General features: G+C 42.7%; 2 protein-coding genes across 3 annotated transcripts in view; one reads left to right on the forward strand and one right to left on the reverse strand.

The window, feature by feature from the left end:
- The window catches only part of ZC4H2 (zinc finger C4H2-type containing), a 45,585-nt gene extending 33,361 nt beyond the window's left edge, over window positions 1-12,224 (forward strand). The window contains exons 2-5 of one of the 2 annotated variants that reach the window (XM_055120370.1): window positions 5,654-5,825; window positions 7,435-7,607; window positions 8,358-8,520; window positions 9,951-12,224. In XM_055120370.1, coding sequence (XP_054976345.1) covers window positions 5,654-5,825; window positions 7,435-7,607; window positions 8,358-8,520; window positions 9,951-10,064 — 622 coding nt within the window. In that variant the 3' untranslated portion in view covers window positions 10,065-12,224. The remainder of the gene's footprint in view (window positions 1-5,653; window positions 5,826-7,434; window positions 7,608-8,357; window positions 8,521-9,950) is intronic. The other variant, XM_055120371.1, reaches the window with a different exon arrangement.
- A 629-nt stretch (window positions 12,225-12,853) lies between these two features.
- On the reverse strand, window positions 12,854-18,411 carry LOC101553367 (zinc finger C4H2 domain-containing protein-like). The gene is made up of 4 exons (XM_055121166.1): window positions 18,247-18,411; window positions 16,465-16,637; window positions 15,552-15,714; window positions 12,854-12,874 (listed from the first exon to the last, which is right to left on the reverse strand). The coding sequence occupies exons 1-4, from the start codon at window positions 18,400-18,402 to the stop codon at window positions 12,854-12,856; spliced, it is 513 nt and encodes a 170-aa protein (XP_054977141.1). The 5' UTR covers window positions 18,403-18,411.
- Window positions 18,412-20,844: the final 2,433 nt, after the last annotated feature.

The following is a 20,844-nucleotide window of genomic DNA, read 5'->3' on the forward strand; positions in this document are numbered from 1 at the left end:
AAATTAAAAAAAAAAAAAAAAAAAAGAAAAGAAATAGAATCCCCCCAAAAAAAAAAAAAAAAAAAAAGAATGGGCTCCACAACTTGACCTGTCTTCCCAACTCTAGGGTGAGGATTTTGGTCTGTATTTTCTACAGAGTTGTCAACATGTTTCTTAAGAAAGATTTGGTTTCACATGTGTTGGTGGCATAAATATTGATAATCATTATATATTTTCAATGTATTTACCCGTATGTGGTATAATATATTCATTATACAGACTATATAATGAATTTGTGTTCTTGTGAAATTACCTTTATTTATTTATTTTTTTGTTTTGGCTGAAAGCTCTTTTGTTAGATCACTGTCACTGTCACTGTCATCCTGTTGTTCATCGATTTGCTTGAGCGGGCACCAGTAATGTCTCCATTGTGAAACTTGGTTGTTACTGTTTTTGGCATATCAAATATGCCACAGGTAGCTTGCCAGACTCTGCCGTGGGGCGGGATACTCTCTGTAGCTTGCCAGGCTCTGAAAGAGGGGTGAAGGAATCGAACCCAGGTCCGCCTCATGCAAAGCAAACGCCCTATCCACTGTGCTATCACTCCAACCCATTTTGTTAGATAAGAATAAGATAAGCAATTCCTTCCCTTTTCACTGTAATCTTTAAGGAAAAGCAAGGCTTTTCCTTGCTCCTTTCACTCTGATCCTGCATTTATCTTAATATATTATGGGAGACTCTTTTATGCCTAGTACAGATGGACTATTTTTTTATTTTATTGAATCACCATGAGATAGTTACAAGCTTTCATGTTTGGGTTACAATCTCACAGTAATCAAATACCCATCCCTCCACCAATGGACTATTGTTTTAATCCATCCATCCATCCATCCATCCATCCATCCATCCATCCATCCATCCGTCCATCCATCCATCCATCCATCCATCCATCCATCCATCCATCCATCCATCCATCCAATTCTTTGTCTTTTGGTAAGCTAAGCACATTTGTATTTAGGATGCTTATTGATAATATGGGCAGTTTGTGGGTGTGGCTGTCAACCTACTGGAAAAAAGGGGATCTGGGTGGAGGAGGCCCAGTCCCATTTCGAGCAGGCTTGGAGATCTCACCCCAGGTCCCACACACCTGTGTTCCTCTGCCAGTTCCTTCATGCGTGAAGCTTGTCCGAGCGTGTGGAGTGGCCTTGAGCATGGCTGTGGCTGGGTTCCAGAGGTCTTCGGCTTCTGGGGTTCTGCAGGGGTGGGAAAGGAAACTCAACCCACTCCCTTCCGAGGGACCCCAGTGAAGACAGCCAGGTGCAAAGGCAAGAGACTCTGCCTTACTATATATATATATATATATATATATATATATATATATATATATCACAATAAATCACAATGTGATATAAAGGCAAATAAAAAATAGAAGAAAGGAAGGTTGTAGATGATATCATTAGTCTGAATTTCAGCTTTTTCTATCTGCCTATTGGCTAGAGATAAATAAAGTTCAAATTTCTTTATGTTGCCTAGAAGAGGAGGGCACTAGAAGTGTGATGGGGAGGTGTTATCTACATAATTAAGACATAGTAGCATAGTAGCATCACACTCTACAAGACATTTGAACAGGTACACTAACCGCCCTGGACATTGTGCCTGGTATGACTTTATGCCCACTCAATCAGTGCGGAACAGTGTTTGAGAGCTCTAAGCTCAAATTTTAATATTCCACTTACTAGTTCTGTGGTCTTGGTCAAGTTGCTACCCTGAATCTCACTTTCCTTCTTTACAAACAGGATAATACCATTAATCTGTGTGCCCATTTCTAAGGTAAAGCCCAATTTATTATGAGAATACAATATAAAAACATGAAAAAGAATTGTTTCAGTGTTGGGAGAAAAACTAGTTTCAGCATCTCACCTAACTGTCTGTGGTTCTGTGCCATTGAGAGTCCTCTCTTGAGGCAAAGTCCACAGGCCATGTTGAGAAAAGACAGACTGATGATAGATGCAAGCTGAGGCTAGAAGCCAGTCCAAGAGCCTGAGGTCTAGAGCAGGAGCAGCTTGGAACAAACTGGAGCAGATGAGAAAGTTGATTTGTGAGCTGAGAACCACAGAGTCAAGAGCCGGAGGTTATGCCCTAGCAGGACCTCCTGCCATTTTCACTTAGGCAGGCTTCCTTTTAGTTGGTCCCCAAACTATACATTTGGCAGTTCCTGTTATTGTATAATCACATGCATATGTATTTTGAAATTGTTATCCTAGTGCATATTCTTTTCCATTGAGTATCATGGCAGTAGTATCTTGTGGTGTCTGTTCGGTTCTGAGCTCATGCTTGGTGGTACACAAGGTTTACCCCTGGCTCTGCACTCAGGGATCATTCCTGGCAGGGCTCTGAGGACCATACCAAGTGCTGGGAATCGAACCTGTAGGGGACCTTATGGGGTGCTGGGAATAGAACCCAGGTAGGCTAAGTAAAGCAGGTGCCTTACCTGCTGTACTGTATCTCTGGCCCCGGGTTCAGTGATTTTTTCATGTCACGATTGTTCAAAATCTTTTGTATCATTTATTTTATTTTATTTTTGCCAGACCCAGTGGCACTCAGGGCTTCTTCCTGGCACTGTGCTCAGGGATCACTCCTGGCAGTACTCAGGAGACCATATGTAGTACTGGGAATCAAACCCGGGTTGGCCAAATGCAAGGAAAGCACATTAACCCCTGTACTATGCCTCTGCCCCTTGCCTCCTTCCCATAATTAAACCTTTTAGTGACTGCCAAATACCTAGTTTTTGTGTGTAGCCAGAAAATACATCCCTGTGCATTTACTTCTTTTTGTTTCCTTTAATTATTTCCTTAGAATAAATCCTCAGGTGTAATATTTCTGAGCTGGGGGTGGGGGTGGAAGGTGCGGGTATGCATCTGGAATTTAACCACCAGAAATAGCCTTTGCTTGTCTAAGAAGAGAAACATTTTTTCTCTCTTCCACACTGCGATGGGTGAGCTCTGTAGAACTGGAAGGTCCAACGTGAGAGCCATTAACCGCCTGTGACTTTTTAATTTTTGTTACTTAAATGAAATTCCCTGAACACTACAAAATGTGGCCCCCAAACAAAAACAAACAAAATAGACAGCACTCTCTATGTTTTATTAAATTATAGGTGTATATTTTAAAATTTGCAAGGACAGATTTCTGCTAACCTTGCAGTCTCTTAAATATTCTTATATATATACATATATATACATATATATACATACATGACATACATACATATATATAAAGACACAACAGAGGTTTTAAGTTCTGGCTTTTTAAAGAGATAATGAAGTAATAAATCTAAGAGATAATGAAGTTATATATCTATTACTTTCATCTGTGAAAAGATTACAATAAAATAAAATTTACTCTTGGCTCTGAACTTAGGGTTCACTTCTGACAGTCCTCAGGGGATCAGATGGGGTGCCAAAGATGAAAACTGGGTCAGCTGCAAAGAAGCAACTTGCCCTACATGCTCTGCTCTCACTCCAGCACTCCAACACCAGAAAAATGTTGTCTAATGGAAACATTAAAGAACATAGAAAATTTTATTTGGGCAAATATATAATTAAAATATAATCATCCAACTCAAAATGTTTATTGATTTTATTAAATATTTCTAGAAAATTTCTCAGTGTGACTGCCTGCTACTGGAAAGTGGGGGATCTGAGCAGAAGAGGCCCAGTCCCGATATGAACAGACTTGCAGATTTCAGGTCCAGACCCCCCCAAAAAAGTAAGAAACAAAAAAATCATTGTTTATAAAGGTATCGGAAGGTAGGGGAGATTATTAATTCTGCCCCTGAAAAATACCTTTGCACAGCCAAGACAAGAAAGGGGGGGCTGTCGGGTAGAGCAATAGTACAGCACAGAGGGCAATTGCCTTGCACACAGCCAAAAGGGGTTCAGTCCCCGTCATCCATTTTGGTCCCCCGAGCACCGCCAGGAATTATTTCTGAGTGCAGAGCCAGGAGTCACCCATGAGCATTGCCGGCTGTGACCCAACGATACTGCAAATTTTTCATAGCCTTTAATTTTCAAAGAGCGCTCATGTGACTGAGCAGTATCCCAATCCTACAAGAACAAATACAATATAATGTGGAAACTTCTTTGCCTGAAATGACAACATGTGTGTGTCTGTGTTTGTGTGCAAGACTAAATGGAGTGGTCAGGGTGTGGCTAATGCCAGCTGTTGAGAGTTTCCTGAATGCATAGGAGAGACTGGCAAACTCCCCATGACGTATTCATATGCCAAAACCAGTAACAATGATGGATCTCATCCTCCTGACCCTGAAAGAGCCTCCAATGCGGCACCATTGGGAAGGACGAGCAAAGAAAGGCTTCTAAAATCTCAGGGCTAGGACGAATGGAGACGTTACTGAGAGTGTTGGAGAAAATTGACGATCAACGGGATGATAACAATGAGGAGGAGGAAATGAAATTCACATTTCACTGACTCAGTTGCTCTAGCTACATTTCAAGTGCTCAGTAACCTGTACCTTATTAGACTAGGCTAGCATCTACTGCATTGGAAAGCACTGACATAGACATTTTCATCGCTTTGGAAAATTTACTGGACGGTGCTATTCTAGAGAGTTTTTCCCCCTTTTAATTCTTTTTTTTTTAAATTTAGTCACCAGTATTTATAAAGTTATTCATAAGAGGGATTCAAGCATACGGTGTTAAAGCTCCAATCTTACTGTCAGTGCCAACTTCCCTCTGGCAATGCCCACAGGTTCCCTCTCACCCCCAGCCTGCCTATGTAACATGCATTGTAATGCTTGGTTGCTCTGGTTTGGGTCTCTTGCTTTCAGTACCTTTGGCTCTGTGATTACCACACCTCTATACCACCATATTCCTGAGGCCCTTCACCCCTGCCTCTGTTATCTCCTGTCTGCCTCTTTTTACCCCCACCCAAACTCTATTTCTTTCCTTCCTTGTCCTTCACATTTCCGTAATCTGGGCTAGAGGGCAATCTAGGTAATGTCCCTGCCCCAAGTTATACCTTGTATTCCCTTGTTCTGTCACTCTGTATGCCACAGAAAAGGGAGCTCATCCACTACTTGTACTTCTTCTGACTTACTTCACTTAACATCACATCATCCAGATCAAGAGATCACAGTTGGCATCTTAGGTGGAAGTTGTCCCACCATCTTGTGGTGTGGGGTATTCCTGTGCTTTGAGACACTGTCTCTGGCCCGTGTCCACAAAATGCCAGGAGCCAGGAGCACTGTTTCTTGAATCGATGCAACAGCGAAACTGTCCCCATTTGAGGCCCACTAATTTTTTTTATCTTAGAATAACAAATCCCCTAACTTTGAGAGGTGGCTCTGCCTAGAGAGAGGGAGGCTGATAGAGCTGCCTGATGGGGAGCGAGAGCCAGAATACAGCAGGCAGGGCATTTGCCTTCCACACAGCTGATCTGGGTCCAATTCCTGGCATCCCATATGGTCCCCCACGCACCACCAGGAGTCATGAATGCAGAGCCAGGACTAACCCCTGAGCATCATTGTGTGTGACCCCCCCTCCCAAACAACAGCAACAACAAAAGATAGCTTTGACAGATGGCCTACCTCCGTACTCCATCCTCCTTTCTCCACCCTCTTCAGCCGGTCTGTTTCCTGCTTTGGGGGTCATTTCAGGAACAAGACACTGCAGATGGAGAAGATCAAGGCCCGTTTGAAGGCTGAGTTTGAGGCCCTTGAGTCAGAAGAGAGGCACCTGAAGGAATACAAGCAGGAGATGGACCTCCTTCTACAGGAAAAGATGGCCCATGTGGAAGAACTCCGACTGATTCATGCTGACATCAACGTGGTATGTGACTGACAGACTAAAGCCTACCTCTGGGTCCTTAGTGGAATAGGCAGTAGTGAGTATTGTGACCCCTCCTTGAGATGTGACTGTGACCATCTCAGGGGCATAGGCATCAGAAGGCGACAGAGTGGCCAAGACCAGGAGTTCTGAGATCCAGCCCTGGTTCTCCCATTCTGGGAGTCTGGAAATTGAGAGGTCACTTTGGAGAAAAGCAGGGCAGGCAGCTGCCTCTGGGGTCGAGCTTAACAGGTTCCAAGGCTTCCAAATTGGCCAAACAAATCATCTCTGCCTGCTTACCAACATGGGGCTCCCTCGATAGAGACTCTCCTTTGGAAGCTCTTTGAATGTGGGAAATGAATTGCTCTAAGGTGATAGGGCCCTGTGTGTTTGTTTGTTTTGTCCAAATGGCTGCTTCCCTGGGCTTCAGTATTACTGATTCCTTCACCAAAAGGGAGGGTAGAAGTGATGGCCTGTAAGGTTCTTCCCAAACCAAGCAATCTACAACAATGAGAAACACCTTTGAATTTCATTGGAAAGAGTTCATCTTTTGTTTGGGGGAAACTCCTTTCTGAGTAAAGGTTTACTACCTGATAGTGTCAGATCTAGGATCTGAAAGAAAATGTGGATGTGGTATGGACTTGGATTTAGTACTCAGAATTTTTTGTATCACTGATCACACGAGTCCAGGATCTCGTGAGGAGTTGACAGTTATGCTGCCAGCTAGCCAAGGATTCAGAATGTTGTTAACCACAGAGGGACTGAGATTCTCGCTAGTGGATCTCAGCCAAACTTGAGCACGCAAAAGAGTCGCACAAAGGGCCTATTAAAATGCAGATCGTTGGACTCTACTCCAGAGTTTCTGATTCCTTGTTTCTGGGGTGACACCTGAGAATGAGATCCCTTGTGATTCTGATGCTACTGATATGGTGACCACAGTTTGAGAACCACTAGCTAGGAGAAAGACCACAGGCCCGGCAGGCAGAAGCCATGAATGAGTCTTTTCCTATGTTCTGTCTCTAAGGTGTAGTTTTCTGAGGAAGTTTATCCCATCTGAGTGTCAATTCTCTCTCTTATATGGAGCTCCAAGGCCCATTCTAGCTCTAAGCTGTTACATGTGACCATTAACTGCCACTTATTGAGACATTACTCTGTGTAAACCCCTATATGGAAAGACTTTTTGTTTGCTTTGTTTTTTGTTGGGAACCACACTGAGCAATACTCAGGGCTTATCCCTGGCTCTGTGCTCAGGGATCACTCCTGGTGGGGTTCAGGGAACCATATGTGTAGCCAGGCATGGGAGTGGGAGTGGGCCGGCCACATGAAATGCCTTACCCCCATACTGTCATCTCTCCAGCCCCATGGAAAACATTTTGTAAATCTAGTTGTTGAACCTTCAAAAAGACTACGAGGAAGGTGTCACTGTTATCACCATCATACAGATGAAGGATATGAAGGAACTGAAGCTCGACAAGTGTTCCTTAGAATATAGTGGAAGGACTTGGCCACCAAATGACCTGGTCCTGTAACCTGTGTTATTATTGACTCAGCTGTACAACCTCACTGAATATTTTGTATTTCTTCACTGTGCCTGCCCCCCTCTGTGTTCCAGATGGAAAACACCATCAAACAGTCTGAGAATGACCTAAACAAGCTGCTAGAGTCTACCCGGAGGCTACATGATGAGTATAAGCCACTCAAAGAACATGTGGATGCCCTGCGTATGACTCTGGGTCTGCAGAGGCTCCCTGACCTATGTGAAGAGGAGGAAAAACTCTCCTTGGAGTAAGCTGCCTGCCCAATGTTACTACAACATACCTCTCCCCACATAAACACAGACACACTTGTCAAAAAGTGAGGGTGTACCCAGCCCTGTCCCAGTCCTGTCAGTCGTTGACTCACGGTGCACTTCTCTGGCCTCTGGGCTGGGCGACACACTAAAAGATGGGATGATTAGACAGAATTACTAGATCAGTTGAAAATTCTTGGTGCAATTTTGATAACAGAAGGCTTCTATATGACTCTCTAAGAGGTCAGTCACTTCCCAAGTTAAGGTCTAGAAGGAAATCTTTGAAGACACAGAAGGGAACTGCATCTTAAAACCCAGAGTTAAGCACTAATCATACAGAGAGCAGGTTCAGTTCATTAGAAGACACTTTCTTAAGGTAGAGTGTGAGCTGCCTGTGCAAATGGCGAACCCCTAGTCCTAGAGGTATGTCAGCAGAGGCCCAAGGATGCTTAATAGGAAAACTGCGGAAGAATATGGACCGTTGAGTATAGGAAGACCCCTACGTTCGTCTGAAATTTTTTGTCTCCTGAGTTCTGTCGGAATCAAGGAGCAGCAGGGGCTTTACCCTTTTCCAGCAGAAAATGTGCACAGTAACCAGGTTGAAGATCCTGCATAAGGGAGGGTACAGGAACTTTCTATGTTGAGTCATAGCCATATTCTCTTGGTTCTGTGGCGCAGAGTCCTTTAGAGGGGCATGTTTCTCCTTGATTCCAGAATGATATAGCTAATGTCTCTCATCTCCAAAGTTACTTTGAGAAGCAGAAGGCAGAGTGGCAGACGGAACCTCAGGAGCCCCCCATTCCTGAGTCCCTGGCCGCTGCAGCCGCTGCTGCACAACAACTCCAAGTGGCTAGGAAGCAGGACACTCGGCAGACAGCCACCTTCAGGCAGCAGCCCCCACCTATGAAGGTGAGTGTTCTAGGTAAGGGTTCTGGGGGGAGTTAGGGTATCATCAAATAGCCTTATGAAAAGCTGGGTCTGGGGTTTGGGCCTTACTTTGGGGAGGGGTGACGAGCTTTCTGAAAATAACCCGAGAGTATGGCGTGGTATGTGTATTATGTAAAGGAACCTCAGGCTTTATTGCCTCATACTCCCGTGATGTGATGCTTGACATACAGGGTGGTATGCATGTTGTAATTTAGTGTAATTTCAAAAAGCTAGAAACATATTTTTTATGACTTTATATTTAGTATGTATCATATATTGAGTTGCCTCAGTAGCTTTCCAGCAGCATTACAAACTAGTTTGATTCCAAAAGCATTTGAGGAATTGAAAATTATATATATATATATGTATATATTTATATAATTGTGTATACACACATATTGTCAAAAACGGGAAAGAAATGCTGAATAAGTTTTTAAAGTTGAATATAGGTCTGGTTAATCTAATAGGGCAAAAATATTGCAATCTTTGTGATTATCTATTGTTTTGAGCAGAGAAAATCTCTACTGTGCAAAAGCTCGTTACAGTTTATCAGCATGAGTCACAGAATCTGGGTCAGTCATAATCAAACAGGATCAGTATTAATTGTCAAAGGAAGGCACGTCCTCTTAGAGTAGGAATCAGAGAAAGAATATGTGGGCCATGTTTAACCTGGTTCTAGTTTTTATGAAGAAATTTTTATTGGCCCCCCTGCACATGCCTGTAAAGTAAGTCTACAGGATTTTTTTGTAAAAATGACATTGACTAGTTGCAAGTAAGACCATATAACTGAAAAGTCTACAGTAGTCACTTTTCTTGTCTCTATGGACAAAGTTTACTGTTTACATTTTTGGAGAATTAAATAATCATTGAGTGGTTCTGCCAGTCCATGGCCCAGTATAATGATAAATAGATATGCAGTTCTCTTTGTGTCTTATTTACAGCTTGTAGATATGTACTGTCTTTGATCCTCACTTCCTTGCAACCTTTTCATCCCTTACACCTTGTACTGATACCTATTCTTGGGGCTTACTTGGGGTCAGGATTACCACTCCTAACCCTTTCTGATGGGAAACCACAAATGTTTACTGGACCCCCATGTATCAGATTGCTGGATGATGATCTTGAAGAGAAGTTCCCAACCATATTTGGCCTACTGCTTAGATTTTATGAAACAAAACAAAACAAAACAAAAAAGTTTCTCAGCATCCACCCTGAAAATCTATGTTCTTTAGAGAAACAAAGGAAAAGCACACCCCTCTCCAATTTCACGCAAGGTGACTACTGCCTTAGATTGTGCCAGCAGCCCACCACCCCATGAGGGAGGATGGGGTGTGGCGGTATTGCCTGCTTTGGGAAAGACTGGCCTAGAAGACTCTGACCACTAACTGTCTTTATCGTTTGTCACCCACCAGGCCTGTTTGTCATGCCATCAGCAAATTCACCGAAACGCACCTATATGCCCTCTGTGCAAAGCCAAGAGTCGGTCCCGGAACCCCAAAAAGCCAAAACGGAAACAGGATGAATGAAGAGAGGTGTGATACATAGAGCTCTGCAGCTCATAACACCTCCCCTTGGCCAGAGTGATTGATGTCCTGATGTGAAGAAACCCTTCCCAAACTCTATCCAGTCTCCTATTTAATATGATGGAAGCACAACCCCTTTTTCACAATCCCTTTTTCTTATTTCTTTCTGAACTTGAGGGTTTCTGGTTTAGGAAAGGGTTTGGTTTAGGTGCTAAAGACAATGTGAGTGTTTTTGCTGACTCTTTGTCTCACACCCACACCCACATTTCTCTACCTTTGCCCTTGTTTGGAGCTCAAGGAAGGGCAGAAAACCCACATAGGTTTTCTCTGTCTCTTGTGTCCAAGATCTGGGGGCTTAAACTCTGAGCACTGGTGGAGGCCCAGATCTTGTTTCAGATGAAGGCCCCATACTGCCTCTTCCCTGTGTTTTTTCCCTTGGCTCCAAGAGGATAACAGTCCTCTTACTGGACTTTACAAAAGGCTTGGTGCATATATCTTCCTCACTCCCAGTCTCATCTCCTCCTCAAGGTCCAGAGGTATCTTGGACATGCTCTCTTTTCATACTTATTTGTGAGACCCAAATAAGTAGAGCTCATTTCCATCTCCAGTCTCTCTAATATACTAAAGTTCTCAGGTACCTGGCTGTGTGTCTGACGATCCTGAGATCTGCATGCAGGCCTTTCCCTTTTATAACCCTAGCCTTTCTTTGCAGATCATCCCCCACAGTGAAAATCAGGGAGCTCTGTCCTGCCTAACTTTCTGCCCTAAATCATTGGGCTTGATGGGTCTGCTGTTAAGGCTATCTTGGCCTGAGAATAGTCCTAGGATGTCATCTGTGTTGCCTTTTGCTTAAAGTTACTACTGTGGCACTTAATAATATATCTTCAGAGTCAGTGGAGTGGGTATAATTCATGTGAGTGTTGATTACTTTAAATCTGCAGGAGAGTAAGATACCCCCTCCATTCATCCCTGCTTCTCTGGGGCCTGCCCTCTTCCGTTAAGCAACCTTAACTCAGTTTGGCTGCTGGCTGCCCCTTTTCTGGTTGAAATATGTAGTGGCATTCCCTCCCCTCCCTATCTACAGAAAGAAAAGACACCAGGCTCCCCAGACCGTACAGCTCTTCTCCCTAATACACTCCTCACCCCTCACACATCAAAGTTTGAACTCTAGTTGATTGATTTTCAGAGAGGGGGGCTGACTCATTGAACATGTTTTAGCTCTAGTTATCAGTCCCTGACAAAGGTCCAGAGTCTATGTTTTCCTTCCTTAGTTTTATGTTGCCACAGTGTCTGTGTGTTCATAGCATAAAAAGTTCTTCCACTTTTTTAAAACTGAGAGTGCGATGTTCTTACTGATCATTTTAAATAAACATTTGATCATTGGAATAAATGCTGACCGAGTGAGTGCCTATGATGATCAGATATAATATTTTTTCCTCTTTTGTGGAAGAGACAGCACCTTTTGATATGAGATGCTGCATGCGTTCAGAGACTCTTGGTCAAATTTACAGACAACTTACCACATCTGCCAACAAAAACCTTACAAAAAACATAATATGAATGGTCATTTTTACAGATAACAAAACTGGGGCTCAGATAGGGAGAAGTATTTGCCAATAAATACATAGGAAGAGGCAAAATCAGAGGCAAACTCATTCTGTATGCCTCCAAAACCTGTGTTCCAGGAGCAAAGAGGGAGGGGAAGGAAGAAAATTAGAGTGAAAGAATAAATTTAGGGGGATGGAGGACAAAGAAGGAATAGATGGAGAGTAATTTATTTGTTATATTGTTAAAATATAATATACATTCAAATCACTTTGTTCAACATTCACATTTGATGCTTACATTAATAATCCTGTACTGTTTGTAAAGCATGCATTATCATCCACGTATTACAGATGAGACCCAGAGAGAATAACTCAATTCCCTAAATTTAAGCAAATAAGCGCAAAACTATGGGATCTAGGGATAGACAGGGATTGAGGTGCTTGCTTGCTGACTACTTGTATCCTTGGCACCACATGTGGTCTCCTAAACACCATCAGAACTGATCCTTGGGCACAGATCCAGAATATAAGTCCTGAGCATAGCTGGGTGTCACCCAAAACCCAAACAGAAAAAAGGAACCTTCTGCTCTGGAAAAAATGGAAGGAATGGCAAACAGGCAAGCAGAAAGATAGATGTGGGGGTGGAGTGAGGGTGGGGCTAGAAATGGTGTTCTCAGGAAGTAATAAAACCACGATTTGATTCCAAGAATTTTATCTGGCATTAACCCTAATTTAGGCAAAACAGCATTGAAGGCCATGCTTTTTGGACACAAGAACTGAGTCCTACAAGACTCAGCTGGTGGCAGCACTGGCCCTGAGATGGCGAGAAGCCCTCCAGAGAAGAAAATTTCAAGCGGAAATTAAAGGCTATGATAAGAACATGAAGGTGAAACACTAAAATCTAAAGCTCTTGCCCTTGGCAACACTAGCAACAGGCTCTTAAGCTACACAGAAAGCAGTTTGGGAGCAAACCTACAAAACCAGATTTTTAAAGGGTAGTGGAGGGCTTACCTCCCGATTCTGGGAACCAGCAGTATCTCAACTTGGGGTGTGATTCCTTTCTTTTACTCTATGGCATATACACTTTTCTCAACTCTGGAAAAGCTCAATTTCTTTCTTGAACACTTTACTCTCTTTCCTTCCTCATCTATCTAAATAAAACTGTTTTTATTTTACTATTCATCTCCTCATGAAATTCTTTCCTCTGAGGGAAAGTGTTAAACATGTAAAGAACTTGGGCAGTGATTAGTACTTATCTTCCTTTTTCTACAAAAAAAAAAACAAAAACAAAAACAAAAAACTCCAGTCTGAGTTCCACAACTACCTGAGAAATCAGGTGGCAGGGATTAATTCTCATGCTATGTAGAAAAAAGTCTGACAGAGGTGTAATCTGAAGGTTGCCTAGTCAACAATGAGGAGACACAAATATCAACAGGGCTCAAGTGTTCATGGCAGACTTTTTCAGTTCTTACTCATGCAAGCACTTTTCTGGGTGGCTGAGGGTGTGAGGCTGGTAGAGAAGAAAGCCATAAATTCCCCTTTCACAACTACAGCCTCTTTTCCACAGTTCATATAAGTCGCCTGCAACAAGTGGATTCCTCCCAACAATTTTTGTCACACTTTACCGAAAATAAAAATGAAGGTTTTGAGAGACTGCTGACATTCCACCACCAAGATATGAGTAACACTCAGATCAGCCTATCTACAAACTGCCCTTTTCCGATACCTATGCTTCATATATTAACATACAGTTGTGAGGGCCCATGTGATGTTGAGGTTACACTTCTCACTCTACTTGATTGAGGGGATAGGAAAGAAAGATGACCAAAAGTTAACTGCACAGTGTTAAGAGCCCAGATGAGGTTCAGGGCCATAAATGGAGAGCAGATACAAGATATACAGGTCTGGAACCTGTTTCCAAGACAGGGCAAGAGTGGTCCTAGATTTGGGGTTCTCCAAGCAGTATGGAGGAAGGATGGGAGACAATAAGATATGAAGGTATTGGCCAATGAGATGTTGAAATAGAGACTAGGTCAGTAGTGGATGACTGGACCTAGAGAGGATCCTTCTATTCCTGAAGATTCAGAAATAGGTGTGAAGGTTGGGGGGGAGGCTGAGGGAAGGAAGAAGAGTGAGACTGGGAAACATAATAGTGATGCGAAAAGCAGAAAGTTTACATGGAGTCATATGATTTAAAAAGCTCAACTCTGTTGGCTGTGGACAGAACTGGGAATTAGAATAGAGCGAAGACGAAAATTCAACAGTTTGATTTGTAATTACAGAAAAATTTCTTTTCTTACAAGAAAGTCTCAGGCAACTAAGACCTGCAAGGGGTTCACCCTCAGTCTTCCTATGTGATATGTGGAGCTGGATTTCCTCCAAAATAGTTGACTTTTCCCAGGAGTTCCAGATGCTTAATGACAAACTCCCCACCGCAACTAATACATGTGCAGCAATAATGGTCAAAAGAACTCTTTGTTCATGTTGGGGGACATGACCATTTAGAAATGGCCCAGGGAAGTGGGCATCCAGCAGAAGACATCTGGCTGCATATGAATAGGGTTAAAGAAGGCATCAGGAAACTCCAGTAGCCTGGAACTCATGAGGAAAACTAACCTCGGTTTAATATTTCCATTAGTTTAAGAATGAGACAGAATAAATCACTTTAAGTAAATTCCCAGCATTACATTCTGAGGTTTGAATTGAACAAGAGAATGGATTCTAATTGAGATTTTTATTGAAGCTCTAGGGTTTTTTGATGTTTACTCACCTGGGTGGATAGAAAGAGCTATTGTGTTTCCTTCATTACACTAAAGTTAAATGATCTGGTTAGATAATATAGTAGAGACTGCTAAAAGCTCTAAACTGCTTGACCACCTATCATTCATTGCCTTAGGCTCTTAAGCAAAATCGAACGTGGTTGTTCTCCACTCCTCTAACTATCAACTAGAATAGAAAGAGTTCCTGGCAATTGACTTTTAAGAAATATGTACTGGGCCAGGAGATAGCTCACACAATAGAGATATGCATAGCATGTGAGTGACCCTGAGTTAATTCCCAGAACACTCACACCAGTGCCAGACTATAGTCCTGATGGGTCCCTGCACACCAACAGGCTGTGCACTGAACCATCATGAGGAATGCACTGCCACTGTAAGAAGTGAACCCAGATCTTAGGTAAACCATTGGGGTGACCTCTATTTAAAAAGTGAATTAAATTTATGTATCAAGAAACATCATTAATATATCAGTAATCACTCCTCATGTTACATTCTAGGATAGATTTACATTTCTCCGTCCCATCGAATACCATAGTCATGCTTGTAAATAATCATGAAACATCTTACAAAATGGACCTGCAAAGTACCCCAAGTATTGAATCCTAAGAAAAAGTGCCAAAAGTTAAGTAAATTAAGAGCAAAGCATTGGGGCCAAATATTTAGTACAAGAGTTAAGGGGCTTGCCTTGCATGTGCCAAAGATTTATATGCCCACACAACATGTGGTACCCTGAAAAACACCAGGAATGTTTTCTGAACAAAGAACAAGAAGTATAAACATAATTAGATGTAATGAAAAACACAGAGAGAGGGAAAAGAGAGCAAAAATTCATGGATTAGGGTCAATATATGTATTTACAAAAGATATATGGTGATGTATATTAAATGTGATATCTATTCTCATTTTCTATTTTATTATGAATGTGAAGAGAGCTGTTCACTCAGGGCTGAGATAACTATTTATCTCAAACAATTACTGTGAGTATGAGGCAATAAAGCCTGAGGTTCCTTTACATAATACACATACCACGCCATACTCTCGGGTTATTTTCAGAAAGCTCGTCACCCCTCCCCAAAGTAAGGCCCAAACCCCAGACCCAGCTTTTCATAAGGCTATTTGATGATACCCTAACTCCCCCCAGAACCCCTACCTAGAATACTCACCTTCATAGGTGGGGGCTGCTGCCTGAAGGTGGCTGTCTGCCGAGTGTCCTGCTTCCTAGCCACTTGGAGTTGTTGTGCAGCAGCGGCTGCAGCGGCCAGGGACTCAGGAATGGGGGGCTCCTGAGGTTCCGTCTGCCACTCTGCCTTCTGCTTCTCAAAGTAACTTTGGAGATGAGAGACATTAGCTATATCATTCTGGAATCAAGGAGAAACATGCCCCTCTAAAGGACTCTGCGCCACAGAACCAAGAGAATATGGCTATGACTCAACATAGAAAGTTCCTGTACCCTCCCTTATGCAGGATCTTCAACCTGGTTACTGTGCACATTTTCTGCTGGAAAAGGGTAAAGCCCCTGCTGCTCCTTGATTCCGACAGAACTCAGGAGACAAAAAATTTCAGACGAACGTAGGGGTCTTCCTATACTCAACGGTCCATATTCTTCCGCAGTTTTCCTATTAAGCATCCTTGGGCCTCTGCTGACATACCTCTAGGACTAGGGGTTCGCCATTTGCACAGGCAGCTCACACTCTACCTTAAGAAAGTGTCTTCTAATGAACTGAACCTGCTCTCTGTATGATTAGTGCTTAACTCTGGGTTTTAAGATGCAGTTCCCTTCTGTGTCTTCAAAGATTTCCTTCTAGACCTTAACTTGGGAAGTGACTGACCTCTTAGAGAGTCATATAGAAGCCTTCTGTTATCAAAATTGCACCAAGAATTTTCAACTGATCTAGTAATTCTGTCTAATCATCCCATCTTTTAGTGTGTCGCCCAGCCCAGAGGCCAGAGAAGTGCACCGTGAGTCAACGACTGACAGGACTGGGACAGGGCTGGGTACACCCTCACTTTTTGACAAGTGTGTCTGTGTTTATGTGGGGAGAGGTATGTTGTAGTAACATTGGGCAGGCAGCTTACTCCAAGGAGAGTTTTTCCTCCTCTTCACATAGGTCAGGGAGCCTCTGCAGACCCAGAGTCATACGCAGGGCATCCACATGTTCTTTGAGTGGCTTATACTCATCATGTAGCCTCCGGGTAGACTCTAGCAGCTTGTTTAGGTCATTCTCAGACTGTTTGATGGTGTTTTCCATCTGGAACACAGAGGGGGGCAGGCACAGTGAAGAAATACAAAATATTCAGTGAGGTTGTACAGCTGAGTCAATAATAACACAGGTTACAGGACCAGGTCATTTGGTGGCCAAGTCCTTCCACTATATTCTAAGGAACACTTGTCGAGCTTCAGTTCCTTCATATCCTTCATCTGTATGATGGTGATAACAGTGACACCTTCCTCGTAGTCTTTTTGAAGGTTCAACAACTAGATTTACAAAATGTTTTCCATGGGGCTGGAGAGATGACAGTATGGGGGTAAGGCATTTCATGTGGCCGGCCCACTCCCACTCCCATGCCTGGCTACACATATGGTTCCCTGAACCCCACCAGGAGTGATCCCTGAGCACAGAGCCAGGGATAAGCCCTGAGTATTGCTCAGTGTGGTTCCCAACAAAAAACAAAGCAAACAAAAAGTCTTTCCATATAGGGGTTTACACAGAGTAATGTCTCAATAAGTGGCAGTTAATGGTCACATGTAACAGCTTAGAGCTAGAATGGGCCTTGGAGCTCCATATAAGAGAGAGAATTGACACTCAGATGGGATAAACTTCCTCAGAAAACTACACCTTAGAGACAGAACATAGGAAAAGACTCATTCATGGCTTCTGCCTGCCGGGCCTGTGGTCTTTCTCCTAGCTAGTGGTTCTCAAACTGTGGTCACCATATCAGTAGCATCAGAATCACAAGGGATCTCATTCTCAGGTGTCACCCCAGAAACAAGGAATCAGAAACTCTGGAGTAGAGTCCAACGATCTGCATTTTAATAGGCCCTTTGTGCGACTCTTTTGCGTGCTCAAGTTTGGCTGAGATCCACTAGCGAGAATCTCAGTCCCTCTGTGGTTAACAACATTCTGAATCCTTGGCTAGCTGGCAGCATAACTGTCAACTCCTCACGAGATCCTGGACTCGTGTGATCAGTGATACAAAAAATTCTGAGTACTAAATCCAAGTCCATACCACATCCACATTTTCTTTCAGATCCTAGATCTGACACTATCAGGTAGTAAACCTTTACTCAGAAAGGAGTTTCCCCCAAACAAAAGATGAACTCTTTCCAATGAAATTCAAAGGTGTTTCTCATTGTTGTAGATTGCTTGGTTTGGGAAGAACCTTACAGGCCATCACTTCTACCCTCCCTTTTGGTGAAGGAATCAGTAATACTGAAGCCCAGGGAAGCAGCCATTTGGACAAAACAAACAAACACACAGGGCCCTATCACCTTAGAGCAATTCATTTCCCACATTCAAAGAGCTTCCAAAGGAGAGTCTCTATCGAGGGAGCCCCATGTTGGTAAGCAGGCAGAGATGATTTGTTTGGCCAATTTGGAAGCCTTGGAACCTGTTAAGCTCGACCCCAGAGGCAGCTGCCTGCCCTGCTTTTCTCCAAAGTGACCTCTCAATTTCCAGACTCCCAGAATGGGAGAACCAGGGCTGGATCTCAGAACTCCTGGTCTTGGCCACTCTGTCGCCTTCTGATGCCTATGCCCCTGAGATGGTCACAGTCACATCTCAAGGAGGGGTCACAATACTCACTACTGCCTATTCCACTAAGGACCCAGAGGTAGGCTTTAGTCTGTCAGTCACATACCACGTTGATGTCAGCATGAATCAGTCGGAGTTCTTCCACATGGGCCATCTTTTCCTGTAGAAGGAGGTCCATCTCCTGCTTGTATTCCTTCAGGTGCCTCTCTTCTGACTCAAGGGCCTCAAACTCAGCCTTCAAACGGGCCTTGATCTTCTCCATCTGCAGTGTCTTGTTCCTGAAATGACCCCCAAAGCAGGAAACAGACCGGCTGAAGAGGGTGGAGAAAGGAGGATGGAGTACGGAGGTAGGCCATCTGTCAAAGCTATCTTTTGTTGTTGCTGTTGTTTGGGAGGGGGGGTCACACACAATGATGCTCAGGGGTTAGTCCTGGCTCTGCATTCATGACTCCTGGTGGTGCGTGGGGGACCATATGGGATGCCAGGAATTGGACCCAGATCAGCTGTGTGGAAGGCAAATGCCCTGCCTGCTGTATTCTGGCTCTCGCTCCCCATCAGGCAGCTCTATCAGCCTCCCTCTCTCTAGGCAGAGCCACCTCTCAAAGTTAGGGGATTTGTTATTCTAAGATAAAAAAAATTAGTGGGCCTCAAATGGGGACAGTTTCGCTGTTGCATCGATTCAAGAAACAGTGCTCCTGGCTCCTGGCATTTTGTGGACACGGGCCAGAGACAGTGTCTCAAAGCACAGGAATACCCCACACCACAAGATGGTGGGACAACTTCCACCTAAGATGCCAACTGTGATCTCTTGATCTGGATGATGTGATGTTAAGTGAAGTAAGTCAGAAGAAGTACAAGTAGTGGATGAGCTCCCTTTTCTGTGGCATACAGAGTGACAGAACAAGGGAATACAAGGTATAACTTGGGGCAGGGACATTACCTAGATTGCCCTCTAGCCCAGATTACGGAAATGTGAAGGACAAGGAAGGAAAGAAATAGAGTTTGGGTGGGGGTAAAAAGAGGCAGACAGGAGATAACAGAGGCAGGGGTGAAGGGCCTCAGGAATATGGTGGTATAGAGGTGTGGTAATCACAGAGCCAACGGTACTGAAAGCAAGAGACCCAAACCAGAGCAACCAAGCATTAAAATGCATATGTTACATAGGCAGGCTGGGGGTGAGAGGGAACCTGTGGGCATTGCCAGAGGGAAGTTGGCACTGACAGTAAGATTGGTGCTTTAACACTGTATGCCTGAATCCCTCTTATGAATAACTTTATAAATACTGGTGACTAAATTTAAAAAAGAAGAATTAAAAGGGGGAAAAACTCTCTAGAATAGCTCCGTCCAGTACATTTTCCAAAGCGATGAAAATGTCTATGTCAGTGCTTTCCAATGCAGTAGTTGCTAGCCAAGTCTAATAAGGTACAGGTTACTGAGTACTTGAAATGTAGCTAGAGCAACTTAATCACTGAAATGTTTTGATTTGAAATTAAATTGATATTTCTTTTAGATATTTTATACTTTCAGAACCACAATGGAAATATCTATAAAATAATTATATACAGAGAGACAGTGAGAGAGAGAAAGAGAGAGAGAGAAGTATGTCAAGGGCACCGGTCCCCATCCTATCCCATGGTTTCTACTCCATATGAAGCTCCTTTATGGGTCCACTAGACCCACAAAGCTCTCCCCAAACCCTCTTGAACTAAAAATCACAAATATGCTAACAGAATCCCTGCATCCTCCAAACCTCAAGGGATCGTGGGTTTTATATATATCTCAAATATATCTATCTTTACACTTTTATAAATGGATGTATTAGAGACTGAACTGTATGTCCAGAGAAGTAATATTCTAAGTTCATATATATTGTTAGACCAATAGATTATAAAGAGCATTCCTTGCAGAGGATTAACAAATTACATCAATACTCAGATATCTAGCATCTTAAACTCACATTGTAGCATCCAAAATTCTTTAGGAACAATGGTCAAATGAAAGATTTCACCAGCTCTGTCACACAGGGACAGAAGTCCTGGTAAATCATGAAATTCAAATAAACCCTCAAGCTTCATTGATGAGAAACTCAAATTAATGTTTTGTACAATGGACATTTAACTAACGCAATCACCAGAATAAAAATTCAACCAACTTAAATAGGAACTGATCCAGAATATCAGAGTCCATACAAATGGAATTCAATGAGTTGAAAAATACACTAGCGAGTCACAGTAATAGAATTCGATATGCAGAGGACAATACCAGTGATACTGAAGACAAAATACTAGCAATCACCAGTAGCAAAGTAAAGAATAAAAGAAAAGTAAAAGAATGGAAAATAATGGAAAGTCTTGATAGATAATAGGAAGAGAAATAATCTTCCAATTATAGGAATTACCAGAACGTGAGGAAAAAGGTAAAGGGGAAGAAGAGATATAAAAAGAAGTAACTGAGAACTTTTCCGATATTTTGAGAGAGGCTCCTATGCAGATTCAAGGGGAACAAAGTGTTCTTAAAATAATCCCAAACAAATGAATGCCAAGATACATAAGAATCAAAATGTCAAAATAAAAAGACAAAGACAGATTACTTAAAGCAACAAGAAAGAACAAAATCCTTAAATATAAGGGAATCAACATAATAGATCTTCTATATGACATTTTATAAGCCATAAAAGACTGAAATGACACATTTAAATTACTCA

Source organism: Sorex araneus, chromosome X (assembly GCF_027595985.1).
Source record: "Sorex araneus isolate mSorAra2 chromosome X, mSorAra2.pri, whole genome shotgun sequence".
Classification (NCBI taxonomy): domain Eukaryota; kingdom Metazoa; phylum Chordata; class Mammalia; order Eulipotyphla; family Soricidae; genus Sorex; species Sorex araneus.